The following is an 18,018-nucleotide window of genomic DNA, read 5'->3' as shown; positions in this document are numbered from 1 at the left end:
ATATTTTTTCTGGTGGAGCAGCCTGTTGTGTGATTTTATTATTAATATAAAGGGAGCAGAATGTGGTGTGCTGTTGTTTTTAGTGTTATACAGGGGGAGCAGGTTTTTGTGTACAGTTATTATTATACAGGGACAGCATCTTGTGGTGTTCTGGTATTATTATTATACATTGGGAGTGATGGTGATTTCCTACAATACAGGAGGAATGGTCTGTGGTGTTCTGCTTTTAAATACATCTGTTATTATTTTTATACTGGGGTGCAGCCTTTAGTGTCGTTATTATTATTACTACAGGTTGAGTATCCCATATCCAAATATTCGGAAATACAGACTTTTTTGAGTGAGAGTGAGATAGTGAAACCTTTGTTTTTTGATGTACACAAACTTTGTTCAATGCACAAAGTTATAAAACAATATTGGCTAAAATGACCTTCAGGCTGTGTGTATAAGGTGTATATGTAACATAAATGCATTCTGTGCTTAGACTTGGGTCCCATCACCATGATATCTCATTATTGTATGCAATTATTCCAAAATACGGAATAATCCGATATCCAAAATACCTCTGGTCCCAAGCATTTTGGATAAGGGATACTGTGGGGATTGAAAATATTGCTCAATATCTAGGATGTATTATAGCAGAGACCGTAATATCCCTGGCATGTGTAACAGATGATAATTGGAGCAGTATGAAGCAAATGTATATCAGACTCCTGGGAGTGTCACAGTGACATAACATATCTATAATAATAATACAGGAACATGACTGGGGAGGTGAGGGGATCTGGGAGTGTCACTATGACATCACTTATATCTATAGTTATAATACAGGGACATGACTGGGGAGGTGAGGGCATCTGGGAATATCACAATGACATCACTTATATCTATAATAATACAGGGACATGACTGGGGAGGTGAGGGGATCTGGGAGTGTCACAGTGACATCACTTATATCTATAGTAATAATACAGAGACATGACTGGGGAGGTGAGGGGATCTGGGAGCGTCACATTTACATTACTTATATCTATAGTAATAATACAGGAACATGACTGGGGAGGTGATGGGATCTGGGACCATCACAGTGACATCACTTATATCTATAGTTATAGTACAGGTACATGACTGGGGAGGTGAAGGGATTTGGGAGTGTCACTATGACATCACTTATATCTATAGCTATAATACAGAGATATCACTGGGGAGGTGAGGGGATCTGTGAGCATCACAGTGACATCACATATCTCTAGTAATAATACAGGGACGTGTCTGGGGAAGTGAGGGGATCTGGGAGTATTTGCAGCGATATTGATGTATCCCCCATTTCGCAGGGTTACACAGTAGTGAAGAAGATCTCTGGTGAGTGTGAGACACCCAGCAGCCATCCTCGTGTGTCAGGCGGACTAAGCAGGACCCACAGCCCCACCACAGTGCCTCCACCTCACTCACTAATACATGAGAGACACAGTGACCAGAAGATCCTGGAACTCACCAACAAGATCATTCAGCTCCTGATAGGAGAGGTGACTGCTGGGAATGGGGCATTATACAGTAATACCGGGGGATGTGTCTGGGTGATGACTGGAGAGGTGACTGCTGGGAATGGGCCATTATACAGTAACACCGGGGGATGTGTCTGGGTGATGACTGGAGAGGTGACTGCTGGGAATGGGACATTATACAGTAACACCAGGGGACGTGTCTGGGTGATGACTGGAGAGGTGACTGCTGGGAATGGGACATTATTCAGTAACACTAGGGGATGTGTCTGGGTGATGACTGGAGATGTGACTGCTGGGAATGGGGCATTATACAGTAACACCAGGGGATGTGTCTGGGTGATGACTGGAGAGGTGACTGCTGGGAATGGGGCATTATACAGTAACACCAGGGGATGTGTGTGGTGATGACTGGAGCGGTGACTGCTGGGAATGGGGCATTATACAGTAACACCGGGGGATGTGTCTGGGTGATGACTGGAGAGGTGACTGCTGGGAATGGGACATTATACAGTAACACCAGGTAATGTGTCTGGGTGATGACTGGAGAGGTGACTGCTGGGAATGGGGCATTACACAGTTACACCAGGGGACGTGTCTGGGTGATAACTGGAGAGGTAACTGCTGGGATTGGGACATTATACAGTAACACTAGGGGACGTGTCTGGTGATGACTGGAGAGGTGACTGCTGGGAATGGGGCATTATACAGTAACACCAGGGGACGTGTCTGGGTGATGACCGGAGAGGTGACTGCTGGGAATGGGGCATTATACAGTAACACCAGGGGAGGTGTCTGGGTGATAACTGGAGAGGTAACTGCTGGGATTGGGACATTATAAAGTAACACTAGGGGACGTGTCTGGTGATGACTGGAGAGGTGACTGCTGGGATTGGGGCATTATACAGTAACACCAGGGGACGTGTCTGGATGATGACTGGAGAGGTGACTGCTGGGAATGGGGCATTATACAGTAACACCAGGGGATGTGTCTGGGTGATGACTGTAGAGGTGACTGCTGGGAATGGGGCATTATACAGTAATACCAGGGGAAGTGTCTGGGTGATGACTGGAGAGGTGACTGCTGGGAATGGGACATTATACAGTAACGCCAGGGGACGTGTCTGGGTGATGACTGGAGAGGTGACTGCTGGGAATGGGACATTATACAGTAACACCAGGGGATGTGTCTGGGTGATGACTGGGGAGGTGACTGCTGGGAATAAGGCATTATACAGTAACATAAGGGGATATGTCTGGGTGATGACTGGAGAGATGAATGCTGGGAATGGGGCATTATACAGTAACACCAGGGGACGTGTCTGGGTGATGACTGGAGAGGTGACTGCTGGGAATGGGGCATTATACAGTAACACTGTGGGATGTGTCTGGATGATGACTGGAGAGGTGACTGCTGGGAATTGGGCATTATACAGTAACACCAGGGGATGTGTCTGGGTGATGACTGGAGAGGGGACTGCTGGGAATGGGGCATTATACAGTAACACCAGGGGATGTGTCTGGATGATGACTGGAGAGGTGACTGCTGGGAATTGGGCATTATACAGTAACACCAGGGGATGTGTCTGGGTGATGACTGGAGAGGTGTCTGCTAGGAATGGTGCATTATACAGTAACACCGGAGTATGTGTCTGAGTGATGACTGGAGAGGTGACTGCTGGGAATGGGACATTATACAGTAACACCAGGGGATGTGTCTGGGTGATGACTGGAGAGGTGACTGCTGGGAATGGGGCATTATACAGTAACACCGGGGGTTGTCTGGGTGATGACTGGAGAGGTGACTGCTGGGAATGGGGCATTATACAGTAACACCAGGGGATGTGTCTGGGTGATGACTGTATCACTGTGTGTGTCAGGTTCCTATAAGGTGTCAGGATGTCACTGTCTATGTCTCCATGCAGGAGAGGGAGTATATAGAGGAACACAGGGGTCTATACAAGGACGTGATGATGGAGAATCACCGTCCCCTCACATCACTGGGTAAGAGGAGACTGTCATGTATTGTACAGGGGAGAGCAGGTATGGGGGCCCCTATATACACACACATCATCTGATAATCACATATATACACTGTACTCAGTCACTGTGTGTCTCTTACAGATGGGCCCAGTAACAGAGATACCCCAGAGAGATGTTCCCGTCCTCTGTATTCCCAGGATTGTACAGAGGAGAATCACAGGATCCCACAGGAGGATCAGGTAGGTGGGATTTAGGGTCTCCCCAATATACCAAAGTGACTGTCACTATATGATCTGTAGAGGAGCTGTGTGTCTTATACACTGATATTATACTGTTTCACCTCAGTTTAATCACTATGTAAATGCCATTGTATTTTCTGCTGCGGGGTATACTGGGCTCCACAAGGATTCACATCGGGTGTAGAGTAGGATCTTGATCCGAGGCACCAACAGGCTCAGAGCTTTTGACTGTTCCCAAGATGCACAGCGCCGCCTCCTCTATAGCCCCGCCTCTATAGCCCCGCCTCCGTGCACAGGAGCTCAGTCAGTAGGTTGGAGTCTTGCAGTAAGCAGGCACATAACAGGGGTGCTGCATTAGGCAGCCTATTGATGGGTTTATTGTAAAGGAAAAGACTGAAGATTCTTCTGACAGAGTAACAGGGCTGCAGCCGGCAACATCTCACAGACGTCCCCGACTGCAGCTCCATCACTTCCAGCGGCGCTGTATACTCCCGAGCCCTGGTTGCCGGGTCACTGCAGCGGAGGCTCCGGTTCTTTCACAGCATCAGTCACACACTCGCCGCCGTCCTCCCGGATCGTGGGGGCCGCAGGTACGGGGGAGGTAAGGGGTCTCTCTGGCCGCACTTTACCGCGATCCAGCGATCTAGTAAAGGGTATTTCTCTGATGTCCTAGTGGATGCTGGGAACTCCGTAAGGACCATGGGGAATAGCGGCTCCGCAGGAGACTGGGCACAAAAGTAAAGATTTAGGACTACCTGGTGTGCACTGGCTCCTCCCCCTATGACCCTCCTCCAAGCCTCAGTTAGATTTTTGTGCCCGGCCGAGAAGGGTGCACACTAGGGGCTCTCCTGAGCTTCTTAGTGAAAGTTTAGTTTTAGTTTTTTTTATTTTCAGTGAGACCTGCTGGCAACAGGCTCACTGCATCGAGGGACTAAGGGGAGAAGAAGCGAACTCACCTGCGTGCAGAGTGGATTGGACTTCTTAGGCTACTGGACACCATTAGCTCCAGAGGGACCGAACACAGGCCCAGCCTCGGAGTCCGGTCCCAGAGCCGCGCCGCCGGCCCCCTTACAGAGCCAGAAGCAAGAAGAGGTCCGGAAAATCGGCGGCAGAAGACATCCTGTCTTCACCAAGGTAGCGCACAGCACTGCAGCTGTGCGCCATTGCTCCTCAGCACACTTCACACTTCGGTCACTGAGGGTGCAGGGCGCTAGGGGGGGGCGCCCTGAGCAGCAATAAAAACACCTTGGCTGGCGAAAATATATCACATATAGCCCCAGGGCTATATGGATGAATTTTAACCCCTGCCAGATTCCACAGAAAAACGGGAGAAAAGGCCGCCGAGAAGGGGGCGGAGCCTATCTCCTCAGCACACTGGCGCCATTTTCCCTCACAGCTCCGTTGGAGGGAAGCTCCCTGGCTCTCCCCTGCAGTTACTACGCTACAGAAAAGGGTTAAAAAATAGAGGGGGGCACTAATTAGGCGCAGTATTAATAAAACAGCAGCTATAAGGGGAAAAACACTTCCATAAGGTTATCCCTGTATATATATAGCGCTCTGGTGTGTGCTGGCATACTCTCCCTCTGTCTCCCCAAAGGGCTAGTGGGGTCCTGTCCTCTATCAGAGCATTCCCTGTGTGTGTGCTGTGTGTCGGTACGTTGTGTCGACATGTATGAGGAGGAAAATGGTGTGGAGGCGGAGCAATTGCCTGTAATGGAGATGTCACCCCCTAGGGAGTCGACACCTGAGTGGCTGAGCTTATGGAAGGAATTACGTGACAGTGTCAGCTCTTTACAAAAGATTGATGACATGAGACAGCCGGCTACTCAGCCTGTGCCTGTCCAGGCGTCTCAAAAGCCATCAGGGGCTCTAAAACGCCCGTTACCTCAGATGGCAGATACAGACGCCGACACGGATACTGACTCCAGTGTCGACGATTAAGAGATAATGTGACTTCCAGTAGGGCCACACGTTACATGATTGAGGCTATGGAAAATGTTTTACATATTTCTGATAATACCACTACCACTAAAAAGGGTATTAGGTTGGGTGAGAAAAAGCTGCCTGTAGTTTTTCTTGCATCTGAGGAATAAAATGAAGTGTGTGATGATGCGTGGGTTTCCCCCGATAAAAACTGTTAATTCCTAAAAAGTTATTAGCATCATATCCCTTCCCGCTAGAGGATAGGGCACGTTGGGAAACACCCCCTAGGGTGGATAAAGCGCTCACACGCTTGTCTAAACAGGTGGCACTACCGTCCCCGGATACGGCCGTCCTTAAAAAAGCAGAAAAATATCCTAAAATGTATATACACTCACACAGGTGTTATACTGCGACCAGCAATCGCCTCAGCCTGAATGTGCAGTGCTGGGGTGGCTTGGTCGGATTCCCTGACTAACAATATTGATACCCTAGATAGGGACAGTATATTACTGACTATAGAGCATTTAAAAGATGCATTTCTATATATGCGTGATGCACAGAGGGATATTTGCCGACTGGCATCAAGAGTAAGTGCGCTGTCCATTTCTGCCAGAAGATTATGGACGAGGCAGTGGTCAGGTGATGCTGATTCCAAAAGGCATATGGAAGCATTGCCTTATAAAAGGGAGGAGTTATTTGGGGTAGGTCTAACAGACCTGGTGGCCACGGCAATGGCTGGGAAATCCACATTTTTACCCCAGGTAGCCTCTCAACATAAGAAAATGCCGTATTATCAGGCGCAGTCCTTTCGGCCCCATAAGGGCAAGCGGGCAAAAGGCTCCTCATTTCTGCCCCGTGGCAGAGGGAGAGGAAAACGGCTGCAGCAAACAGCCAGTTCCCAGGAACAGAAGCCTCTCCCGTTTCTGCCAAGTCCTCAGCATGACGCTGGGACTTTACAAGCGGATTCAGGCACGGTGGGGGCCCGTCTCAAAAATTTCAGCGTGCAGTGGGCTCACTCACAGGTGGACCCCTGGATCCTTCACCCAGCAGGTGATAATCAAGGTACCCCTCCTACAACAAGGAGAGGGGTATTATTCCACGCTGTTTGTGGTACCGAAGCCGGACGGCTCGGTGAGACCTATTTTAAATCTGAAATCCTTGAACACTTACATACAAAGGTTCAAATTCAAGATGGAGTCACTCAGAGCGGTGATTGCGAACCTGGAAGAAGGGAATTATATGGTGTCTCTGGACATCAAGGAGGCTTACCTCCATGTCCCAATTTACCCTTTTCACCAAGGGTACCTCAGGTTTGTGGTACAGAACTGTCACTATCAGTTTCAGACGCTGCCGTTTGGATTGTCCACGGCACCCCGGGTCTTTACCAAGGTAATGGCCGAAATGATGATACTCCTTCGAAAGGAAGGGAGTTTTTAGTTATCCCTTACTTGGACGATCTCCTGATAAGGGCAAGATCCAGGGAACAGTTGGAAGTCGGGGTAGCACTATCTCAGGTAGTGTTGCAGCAGCATGGTTGGATTCTCAGTATTCCAAAATCGCAGCTGATCCCGACGACACGTCTTCTATTCCTAGGGATGATCCTGGACACAGTCCAGAAAAAGGTGTTTCTCCCGAAAGAGAAAGCCAGGGGGTTATCCGAACTAGTCAGAAACCTCCTAAAACCAGGCCAAGTGTAAGTGCATCAGTGCACAAGGGTCCTGGGAAAAATGGTGGCTTCCTACGAAGCAATTCCATTCGGCAGATTCCACGCAAGAACTTTCCAGTGGGACCTGCTGGACAAATGGTCCGGATCGCATCTTCAGATGCATCAGCGGATAACCCTGTCACCAAGGACAAGGGTATCCCTCCTGTGGTGGTTGCAGAGTGCTCATCTTCTAGAGGGCCGCAGATTCGGCATTCAGGACTGGGTCCTGGTGACCACGGATGCCAGCCTGCGAGGCTGGGGAGCAGTCACACAGGGAAGAAATTTCCAGGGCTTATGGTCAAGCCTGGAGACATCACTTCACTTAAATATCCTGGAGCTATGGGCCATTTACAATGCCCTAAGCCAAGCAAGACCTCTGCTTCAAGGTCAGCCGGTGCTGATCCAGTCGGACAACGTCACGGCAGTCGCCCACGTAAACAGACAGGGCGGCACAAGAAGCAGGAGAGCAATGGCAGAAGCTGCAAGGATTTTTCGCTGGGCGGAAAATCATGTGATAGCATTGTCAGCAGTATTCATTCCGGGAGTGGACAACTGGGAAGCAGACTTCCTCAGCAGGCACGATCTCCACCCGGGAAAGTGGGGACCTCACCCAGAAGTCTTCCACATGATTGTAAACCGTTGGAGAAACCAAAGGTGGACATGATGGCGTCCCGCCTAAACAAAACAAATTTGGACAGTTATTGCGCCAGGTCAAGGGACCCTCAGGCGTTAATTGTGGACGCTCTGGTAACACCGTGGGTGTACCAGTCAGTGTATGTGTTCCCTCTTTTTTCCTCTCAGATCAAAAGTACTGAGAATTATAAGACGGAGGGGAGTAAGAATTATACTCGTGGCTCCGGATTGACCAAGAAGGACTTGGTACTCGGAACTTCAAGAGATGCTCACGGAGGACCCGTGACCTCTACCTCTAAGAAGGGACCTGATCCAGCAAGGACCCTGTCTATTACAAGACTTACCGCGGCTGCGTTTGACGGCAGGGCGGTTGAACGCCGGATCCTGAAGGAAAAGGGGCATTCCAGAAGAAGTCATCCCTACCCTGATCAATGCCAGGAAGGATGTAACCGCAAACATTATCACCGCATGTGGCGAAAATATGTTGCGGGGTGCAAGGCCAGTAAGGCCCCGAGGGAGGAATTTCAACTAGGTCGATTCCTGCATTTACTGCAAACAGGAGTGTCTATGGGCCTAAAATTGGGGTCCATTAAGGTTCAAACTTCGGCCCTGTCGATTTTCTTCCAGAAAGAACTAGCTTCAGTTTCTGAAGTTCAGACGTTTGTAAAAGGGGTACTGCATATACAACCTCATTTTGTGCCTCCAGTGGCACTTTGGGATCTCAATGTAGTTTTGGGGTTCCTAAAGTCACATTGGTTTGAACCACTTGAATCTGTGGAGTTAAAATGTCTCACATGGAAAGTGGTCATGCTGTTGGCCCTGGCCTCGGTCAGGCGCGGGTCAGAATTGGCGGCTTTATCCTGTAAAAGCCCTTATCTGATCTTCCATTCAGACAGGGCGGAATTGAGGACTTATCCTCATTTTCTCCCTAAGGTGGTTTCAGCGTTTCATCTGAACCAACCTATTGTGGTACCTGCGGCTACTAGTGACTTGGAGGACTCCAAGTTGTTGGACGTAGTCAGGGCCCTGAAAATTTATGTTTCCAGGACGGCTGGAGTCAGAAAATCTGACTCGCTGTTTATCCTGTATGCACCCAACAAGCTGGGTGCTCCTGCTTCTAAGCAGACTATTGCTCGCTGGATTTGTAGCACAATTCAGCTCACACATTCTGTGGCAGGCCTGCCACAGCCAAAATCTGTAAAAGCCCATTCCACAAGGAAGGGGGCTCATCTTGGGCAGCTGCCCGAGGGGTCTCGGCTTTACAACTTTGCCGAGCTGCTACTTGGTCAGGGGCAAACACGTTTGCTAAATTCTACAAATTTGATACCCTGGCTGAGGAGGACCTGGAGTTCTCTCATTCGGTGCTGCAGAGTCATCCGCACTCTCCCGCCCGTTTTGGGAGCTTTGGTATAATCCCCATGGTCCTTACGGAGTTCCCAGCATCCACTAGGATGCTCACCGGTAATTCTATTTCTCGTAGTCCTTAGTGGATGCTGGGCGCCCATCCCAAGTGCGGATTATCTGCAATACTTGTACATAGTTATTGTTAACTAATCGGGTTATTATTGTAGTGAGCCATCCTTCGAGAGGCTCCTCTGTTATCATACTGTTAACTGGGTTCAGATCACAGGTTGTACGGTGTGATTGGTGTGGCTGGTATGAGTCTTACCCGGGATTCATAAATCCTTCCTTATTGTGTATGCTCGTCCGGGCACAGTATCCTAACTGAGGCTTGGAGGAGGGTCATAGGGGGAGGAGCCAGTGCACACCAGGTAGTCCTAAAGCTTTACTTTTGTGCCCAGTCTCCTGCGGAGCCGCTATTCCCCATGGTCCTTACGGAGTTCCCAGCATCCACTACGGACTACGAGAAATAGAATTACCGGTGAGTAAATTCTTATTTTCACTCAGCGGGCTATTCCTATATTGTTATACCTGAGGGACTAAGTGTATCAGATTTCTTTCTGTATAATATAGGATTGTATCACAAGATATACTTGCTGTGTATTTTTCCTTGTGATTTATAGTCACCATATCGATTTATATCTCTTGAACACCCGGTTTGTGCTGTCATAGTCACATCACCGGGTGTTCTTGCTAGGTATATTGCTGCTACACCTTGTACCAGGTTTCCCGATATTGTGCACGCTCTTATGTCTGCTACACGTGGCAATGACGCTGGGGCTTCTCCCACACTGCGTGGTAGTGAGGCCGCAGACGTAATGGAGGAAATGGTTGTTCCTCTGCTCTACAAGTAACTACCGTCACCTCCCTGAAGGAACCGATGGATAGACATGTGGAGGGCTGTTTAAAAGCGATTTATACCCTAGCGGGGGCTGTGCATAGGCCAACCATTGCAGCAACTTGGGCTGCTGAAGCTGTTGAGGCGTGGGCTCAGGAGTTTGAGGCAGATCTGCCTTCCAATGCGTCTGAGCATGCTCGACAATGTCTCTCGTATATTACCACGGCTTCTCTGTACCTTAAGGAGGCGGGCTCCGATGCCGGGGTGCTCGAGACCAAGGCTGCTATTACGTCTATCTTGGCCAGACGTATCCTTTGGTTGAGATTCTGTTCGGTGGATGTGGTTTCCAAGAAAACCCTGCAGGTGCTTCCTTTCAAGGGAGACATTCTCTCCGGAGAAGACCTCAATAAGATTGTGGCTGATCTGGCTAAAACTGCTTGCCTACCTAGTACGGCTCCTTCCGCACAGAAGGCTAAAAGTACTTTCCCTCTGCCCTTTCGTCCTCCAGGAAAAGCAAAAGGTCAGGCGTGCCCAAAGCAAGCTCGTGCTTCCAGACCTGCCAAGCCCAGACCGAATCGTGCCTGGGCCGCCCATCAGCCTGCTTCCAAAACTGACAAGCCTGCCACATAACGGGGCATGCCTCCCACTGGGGGATCCCAAGGTGGGGGGCCGACTTCCAGGTTTTGCCCAGGAATGGTTGCAGACCACTTCGGATAACTGGGTAAGGGAAGTCGTCGCTCGAGGTTACGCCATACCCTTCAAGAATCGTCCCCCTCATCGATTTTGTTTGACAGATGTGCCTCTGGATTCGGCAAAAGCAAACACTTTGCATTTGGTGGTGCACTCCCTCCTGTCCACCGGGGTGGTGGTACAGGTGCCTCTAGATCAAAGAGGCAACGGGTACTATTCATTGCTGTTCCTAGTCCCGAAACTGGACGTTCCTCACGGCCCATTCTCAATCTGAAGTCCTTGAACAAGCATGTGCGGGTCTCCCAAGTTTCGTATGGAAACTCTGCGCTCTGTTGTTCTGGCCTTGGAGCCTGGGGGCTTTATGGTCTCCCTGGACATACAGGATGCCTTCCTGCATATTCCTATTGCGGTATCTCATCAGCAGTACCTGAGGTTTGCGGTGTGCAACCTACGTTACCAATTTCGGGCGTTACCCTTTGGTTTGACAACGGCTCTCCGAGTTTTCACCAAAGATATGGCGGTCATGACTGCTTCACTCCGCCGTCAAGGGGTCAGGATCCTACTGTATCTGGATGAATTGTTGATCCTGGCGAATTCCCCAGATCTTCTCTTGTGTCATCTCGATCTGACGGTCCAGTGCATGAAAGCCCATGGGTGGCTGATCAACTGGAAGAAATCCTCCCTGGTTCCTGCTCGGAGCATGGTACACCTGGGAGCGTTATTGGACACTCACAACCAGCAGTTGTTCCTGTCTAAGGAGAAAGTCCTGAAACTTCAGGACAGGATTCAATGCTTCCTATCTCGTCCGCAAGTGTTGATTCATTCGGCAATGCAAGTGCTAGGTCTCATGGTGTCGGCTTTCGACATGGTGGAGTATGCTCAATTCCATTCTCGCCCTCTGCAGAATTTGATTCTGTCCAAGTGGGACGGCTTGCCTCACCGTATCAGGTTTCACATGATCTCCTTGTCTCTGGGGGTCCGCCTGTCACTATGCTGGTGGCGCCAGGACCAACGGTTGTGCAGGGGCCGTCCCTTCTGGATATCCAACTGGGTCCTGCTGACGACGGATGCCAGTCTAAGAGGTTGGGGAGTAGTGTTGGAACAGCACTCTCTTCAGGGTCGGTGGACCAAGGAGGAGTCTCTACTCCCGATAAATATTCTGGAACTGCGGGCAGTGTTCAATGCCCAGCATCTCATACAGAACAGACCTGTTCAAGTAGAATCGGACAATGCCACTATGGTGGCGTACAGCAATCAGGGCGGCACTCAAAGCCGCATGGCATTGAGGGAAGTATCACAGATTCTTCAGTGGGTGGAACGTCATCTGCCAGCCATATCAGCAGTGTTCATTCCGGGGGTCCTAAACTGGGAAGCGGACTTTCTCATTCATCAGGACGTAGATGCCAGAGAGTGGAGCCTCCATCCAGAAGTGTTTCAACTCCTCGTGGACAAGTGGGGCCTTCCAGATGTGGACCTGATGGCATCTCGACACAATCACAAGGGTCCAGTCTTCGGAGCAAGGACAAGGGATACTCAAGCTGCGTTCGTGGACGTTCTGGCAATTCCATGGAGCTTTCAGATACCGTATGTGTTCCCTCCGGTGTCACTCCTGCCCAGAGTAATACGGAAGTTCAAGCAAGAAGGCGGAAACCTACTTCTGGTTGCTCTAGCGTGGCCAGATGGCACTGGTTCTCCGATCTACTGGGTCTCTCGTGGGATCATCCCCTTCTACTTCCACAATGACCAGACCTCCTCGTTCAGGGCCTTTGTGTTTACCAGGATTTGGCCCTTCTGGCTTTGACGGCGTGGCTCTTGAAGCTTCCATCCTGACGGCCAAGGGTTTCTCTGAGGTGGTCATTCAAACTGTGTTGAAGGCCCGTAAGCCGGCTTCTGCTCGGATCTACCATAGAGTCTGGAATGCTTATTTCACATGGTGTGCGTCTCATAATCATGACGTTTTCGAGTACGGCCAAACTATTGGCCTTTCTACAACAGGGCCTGGACTTAGGCCTGCGTCTGGCCTCCCTCAAGGTTCACATCTCTGCCATCCCTCAAGGTTCACATCTCTGCTTTGTTGGTTTGGTGTCAGAGAAAGATAGCTACCCTACCTGATGTCCATACATTCACTCAGGGTGTGCTGCGGATTCAGCCTCCATATGTGCCACCTGTGGCCCCTTGGGACTTGTTGGTGGTTTTGGAGGCCTTGCAAGAGTCTCCGTTTGAGCCTCCTGCCTCTGCTGACCTTAAGTGGCTGTCCCTTAAGGTCCTCTTCTTGCTGGCGATTGTTTCAGATAGAAGGGTATTGGACTTGGGTGCCTTATCCTGTAAGTCTCCCTATTTCATTTTTCACCGTGACCGGGCGGTTCTTAGAATGCGGCCGGGTTATTTGCCTATGGTGGTGTCTTCCTTCCACCTTAACCAGGAGATTGTGGTTCCGGCTTTTAATTCTCCTGAGTTGTCTTCCAAAGAGCGGTCTTTGGATGTGGTACGGGCTCTCCGTATCTATGTGAAGAGAACTGCCTCTTTTAGGAAATCTGATTCTCTTTTTGTGTTGTTTGGTTTTCACAAACGTGGCAGGCCTGCTTCCAAGCAGACTTTGGCCAGGTGGATTAGAATGGTGATTGTACATGGTTATGTACAGGCTGGTCGTCCGGTTCCTGCTACCATTAAAGCCCATTCTACTCGGTCGGTTGGACCTTCTTGGGCGGCCCACCATGGTGCAACCCTTGAACAGTTGTGCAAGGCGGCAATGTGGTCCGCTGGAACACGTTTATAAGGTTCTATGCCTTCGATACCGCTGCTTCCCAGGATGCTTCCTTTGGACACCGGGTTGTTGTGTCCGCTACAGTGCTTCCCCTCCCATAAGGAACTGCTTTAGGACATCCCCGATGTTAATCCTTGTGGAGCCCAGTGTACCCCGCAGCAGAAAACAAGATTTATGGTAAGAACTTACCGTTGTTAAATCTGTTTCTGCGAGGTACACTGGGCTCCACAAGGCGCCCACCCTGACACACTTCGCTTCTTTGGGTTGGTATTGGCATAGACGCTGACACCCTTTCCTGTGGTGAGTTTGCGGTGTACTTGGCTACGAGCGATTGTCGTCTCTGATACCTGCTACTACATTGGGCTGGTTAACAAAACTGAGCTCCTGTGCACGGAGGCGGGGTTATAGAGGAGGCAGCGCAGTGCATCTTGGGAACAGTCAAAAGCTTTGAGCCTGTTGGTGCCCCGGATCAAGATCCTACTCTACCCCCGAATTTATCCTTGTGGAGCCCAGTGTACCGCGCAGAAAGAGATTTAACAACGGTAAGTTCTTACCATAAATCCTTTTTTTTTCTGGTTATTTAGGTAGAACGTCTGTCTGATATTAAGGCAGAAGATATAGAGGAAGAAGAAGAGACGTATGTGATGGATATAAAGGCAGAAGATATAGAGGGAGAAGAAGAGACGTATATGACTACTATAAAGGCAGAAGATATAGAGGGAGAAGAAGAGACGCATGTGACTGATATGAAGGCAGAAGATATAGAGGGAGAAGAAGAGACGTATGTGACTGATATAAAGGCAGAAGATATAGAGGGAGAAGAAGAGACGTATGTGACTGATATAAAGGCAGAAGATATAGAGGGAGAAGAAGAGACATATGTGACTGATATAAAGGCAGAAGATATAGAGGGAGAAGAAGAGAAGTATGTGACTGATATGAAGGCAGAAGATATAGAGGGAGAAGAAGAGACGTATGTGACTGATATAAAGGCAGAAGATATAGAGGGAGAAGAGGAGACGTATGTGACTGATATGAAGGCAGAAGATATAGAGGGAGAAGAAGAGACGTATGTGACTGATATAAAGGCAGAAGATATAGAGGGAGAAGAAGAGACGTATGTGACTGATATAAAGGCAGAAGATATAGAGGGAGAAGAAGAGACGTATGTGACTGATATAAAGGCAGAAGATATAGAGGGAGAAGAAGAGACGTATGTGAGGGGTGATCAGCAGTGTAAGGAGGAGGAGATCCCTACAGATATCAGCACAGGTGAGTAATAAACACTTACTACAGAAGTCACATATTCTCATTGCTCAGTCACTACAGCAATCTCTTATCCTACACCCTCCTCCGCCATCAGCCCTTTTCTCAGTTGGTTGTTTATAACACAAGGCTGTCCATGACAAATATCACATGTAGAGAGTTATTACACACAACACGATAATGTTATTAAAAGTAACAAGCAGAAATGTATTATTAGTGATTATATGTAAATGTGTATATATGTATGTATGTATATAATATAATTAGTAATGTTTTTTGTGGAGTGCCTAATTTATATGTATTTTGTTAGATGATGCAGGTATGAAATATTTCCTGCTATACAGTAGACCTGAGATCACCAAATACAATTCATATAAGATTCAGAAATAAAATGAAATTTGAATCTTGAACTTCAAGTAAAACAGATTAAAATCTTATAACAAGTACATATGTGTATAATCATAAGACAAGCGTTTTGCACTTGTGTTCACCCTTGCATGGGCGAGCTTGTTCTTATCTACTCCAATTCACTCTAAATCCAAATTGCGTGTCTTCCAACGCGTTTTCTCAATAGTGACTTCTTCAGGGGTGTTTTCTGTTAAAGGCTTTATTCTCAAATATCAGTGTAGACTTGAAATAATTGTGTAACCTTCAGACGGTAATTGTGGACTTGTTCATGATGAACACATTCCTAATTACTTGTGAATAATAGTTCCTGCTCTGTGCAGTTCTGAGGTTATGACTTTAGGGAATGTAATGGTCAGATCAAATATTGCTCAATCTAAGGTCTCCCAGTAGCCTTACTACATACATAAATGCGTCTTACACTCACTATTTTCTCCGGCTGGTTCCACATCCATATATCCCCGCCCACCGACTCGGTCAAATCAGTTTTTTGTTTGGTGAGGAAGGAGTCCGGACCACGGTCACAGGGTGCTGTGTTTGGCAGCCCTAAGCTTTATTATTTTATTTTTATAGTCTTACTACATAGTTTTTTGAGTGATCTTTCCTAACAGCGTCTTACACGCATATTGGAAAAAGTCGCTCCAACAACTATCTGACGGGACACAACAACGCTTACCCACGGTACAAGTGCTGTCTCGACGGGCGTCTGTGTCGGATATACTAGCAGGTCCAGCAGACGTTACCAGGCTGTGGCCGGAGCACGGGGAGAAGGTAAGGCATCGGATCCGCTTAGAAGGGGAATACGGACACAGCCGCACTGTATTGGGAGGAGACTACCAAACAGTAGCTGGCGTGCCACCACGGGTGCTCCAGCACTAGGCCTTAGGGATCATAAGGCACTAGGATTAGTTTGAGGCTGCGATCCCTAGGGTTGATGTCAGCAGTGGGGAGTCAGGCTCTCTCCTGGTCGCCCCTACCCCCAGATCCTGACCAGTTTCCGTGTGTCTCCCGCCATAAACTGATTGCCTCACTTCCGTCTGACGCTACCACGAAGGGACTCTGTCACAAGCATAGGCCGCTGCGTCTGTATACACTAAGTTTTCCGCTAGGAGATCGGGTCGCAGACGGGTGCGTCTGCATGCACTAACGTTCACTGAGCGTCTGTGTCCACTAAAAAGTTACCGGAGCGGTAGTGTACACTAGTAGCGTCTGGATCCACTCAGCGTTCGTGAACGTATTGATCGATCCTGGAAGCGGGGTGAGTCTACCTGTATCCCACTCTACTGGAGTACGGTTTATACAGCACTATCTACTTTTGTCAATATGCATAGTTACATTTTAGTGCCTATTGCATATGAGTCTGTGTACATTACTGTGGTTTTATTCGCAATGCGTCTGAATACGTTAAATAACTGTATAGAACAGAATGCAATAATATGTACTCCTACATACTTGAAATGTGTTCGTAGTTGATAATATGCTCATAAGACTAATATATATCATGTGACTGACCGCTAGTGTGAGTGCTGACTTTATGTATGTTTGTCAGTGGTTTCTTCTGAGCCTCAATGCTCGTGCTTGGGTTGGGGTGAAATTGATATCACTTTTATACATGTAAAGTGATTACAGTCACAGATTGTGTAGTATACTGTGAAAAGCTGATTATCATGTCTAAGAGCAGCAAAAGTGATGAGGTTACAATAACAGTAACACCAACACTCATAACATGTTTATCCTGTAAGGTGGGGTTATCAGCTCAGCATCTGGCACATGATGGGTTATGTGCAAATTGTTTTGCGTTTCAGCAGATTGCAAGGCAGATCCCTGTTCAACGACAAATAAATCCACCTTGGGCTATGTTTGCACAAGCCTTATCCAGTATACCTGACAGGTTCAACCTCAGGAATAGGGTACACTATTAACCCATACATGCAGCTCTCGACTTATGGTATAGACGACAGATGCTTGGGTGCAAGAAGTGGTATCTCTGGGTTATGTTTTCCCTTTAAAGAAGCAGCCTCCTCAAATGTTTTTTTTGCACCAGCCCATCTCATGTAGAGGCGAAGGCCAGAGCACTACAAGAAGCAGTTCAGAAATTGCTTCATTCCGGGGTAATTATTCCAGTACCCCTGGCACAACAGGGGCAGGGTTTTTACTCCAACCTATTTTTGGTTCAGAAGCCAAATGGGTCATTCCGGCCAATTCTCAATCTCAAAATGTTAAAACAAATACATTTGGGTCCCAAGGTTCCACGTGGAGACGTTGCGCTCCATATTTTTGGCCATGGTACCAGGGGATTACATGGTATCTCTGGATATACAGGATGCTTACCTGCATGTGCCTATAGCATTGTCCCATCAGTGTTACCTCAGGTTCGCCATCCTCCAGCAACCTTTTCAGTTCCAGGCCTTACCCTTTCGGTTAGCCACAGCTCCCAGAGTATTTACCAAGATCATGGTTGTTATGGCAGCGTATCTCCGCAAGCATGGGATAAGGATTTTTCCATACCTCGACGATCTTTTAATCCTGGCACAATCCCAGGAATTGCATCTCCGACAGACAATAAATTGTCTACAGAAACACGGATGGCTCATAAATTGGGCAAAGTCGTCTCTGATTCCATCACAATGAATGATTCACTTGGAGGCTGTATTGGCTTCAAGTCTGCA

General features: G+C 48.3%; 1 protein-coding gene across 1 annotated transcript; it reads left to right on the top strand.

Annotated features, from left to right (window-relative positions):
- The first annotated feature begins 1,337 nt into the window (after positions 1–1,337).
- On the top strand, positions 1,338–16,073 carry LOC134983833 (uncharacterized). Its single transcript, XM_063949457.1, has 5 exons — positions 1,338–1,526; positions 3,428–3,506; positions 3,627–3,728; positions 14,267–14,944; positions 15,961–16,073. Exons 2-5 carry the CDS (start codon positions 3,473–3,475, stop codon positions 16,071–16,073), a joined length of 927 nt encoding a protein of 308 aa, XP_063805527.1. The 5' UTR covers positions 1,338–1,526; positions 3,428–3,472.
- Positions 16,074–18,018: the final 1,945 nt, after the last annotated feature.

The sequence above is a fragment of the Pseudophryne corroboree genome, assembly GCF_028390025.1.
Source record: "Pseudophryne corroboree isolate aPseCor3 chromosome 3 unlocalized genomic scaffold, aPseCor3.hap2 SUPER_3_unloc_26, whole genome shotgun sequence".
Taxonomy (NCBI): Eukaryota; Metazoa; Chordata; class Amphibia; order Anura; family Myobatrachidae; genus Pseudophryne; species Pseudophryne corroboree.
The sequence above is the reverse complement of the archived record's forward strand: the minus strand, read 5'-3'. Positions and strand labels throughout refer to the sequence as shown.

Coding starts and splice junctions, on each gene's coding strand:
- LOC134983833 (XM_063949457.1), top strand. CDS start 3,473: ATGATGGAGAATCACCGTCCCCTCACATCACTGG. Junction 3,729..14,266: donor CCCACAGGAGGATCAGGTAG/GTGGGATTTAGG, acceptor TTATTTAGGTAG/AACGTCTGTCTGATATTAAG. Junction 14,945..15,960: donor GGAGATCCCTACAGATATCA/GCACAGGTGAGT, acceptor CTTTCCTAACAG/CGTCTTACACGCATATTGGA.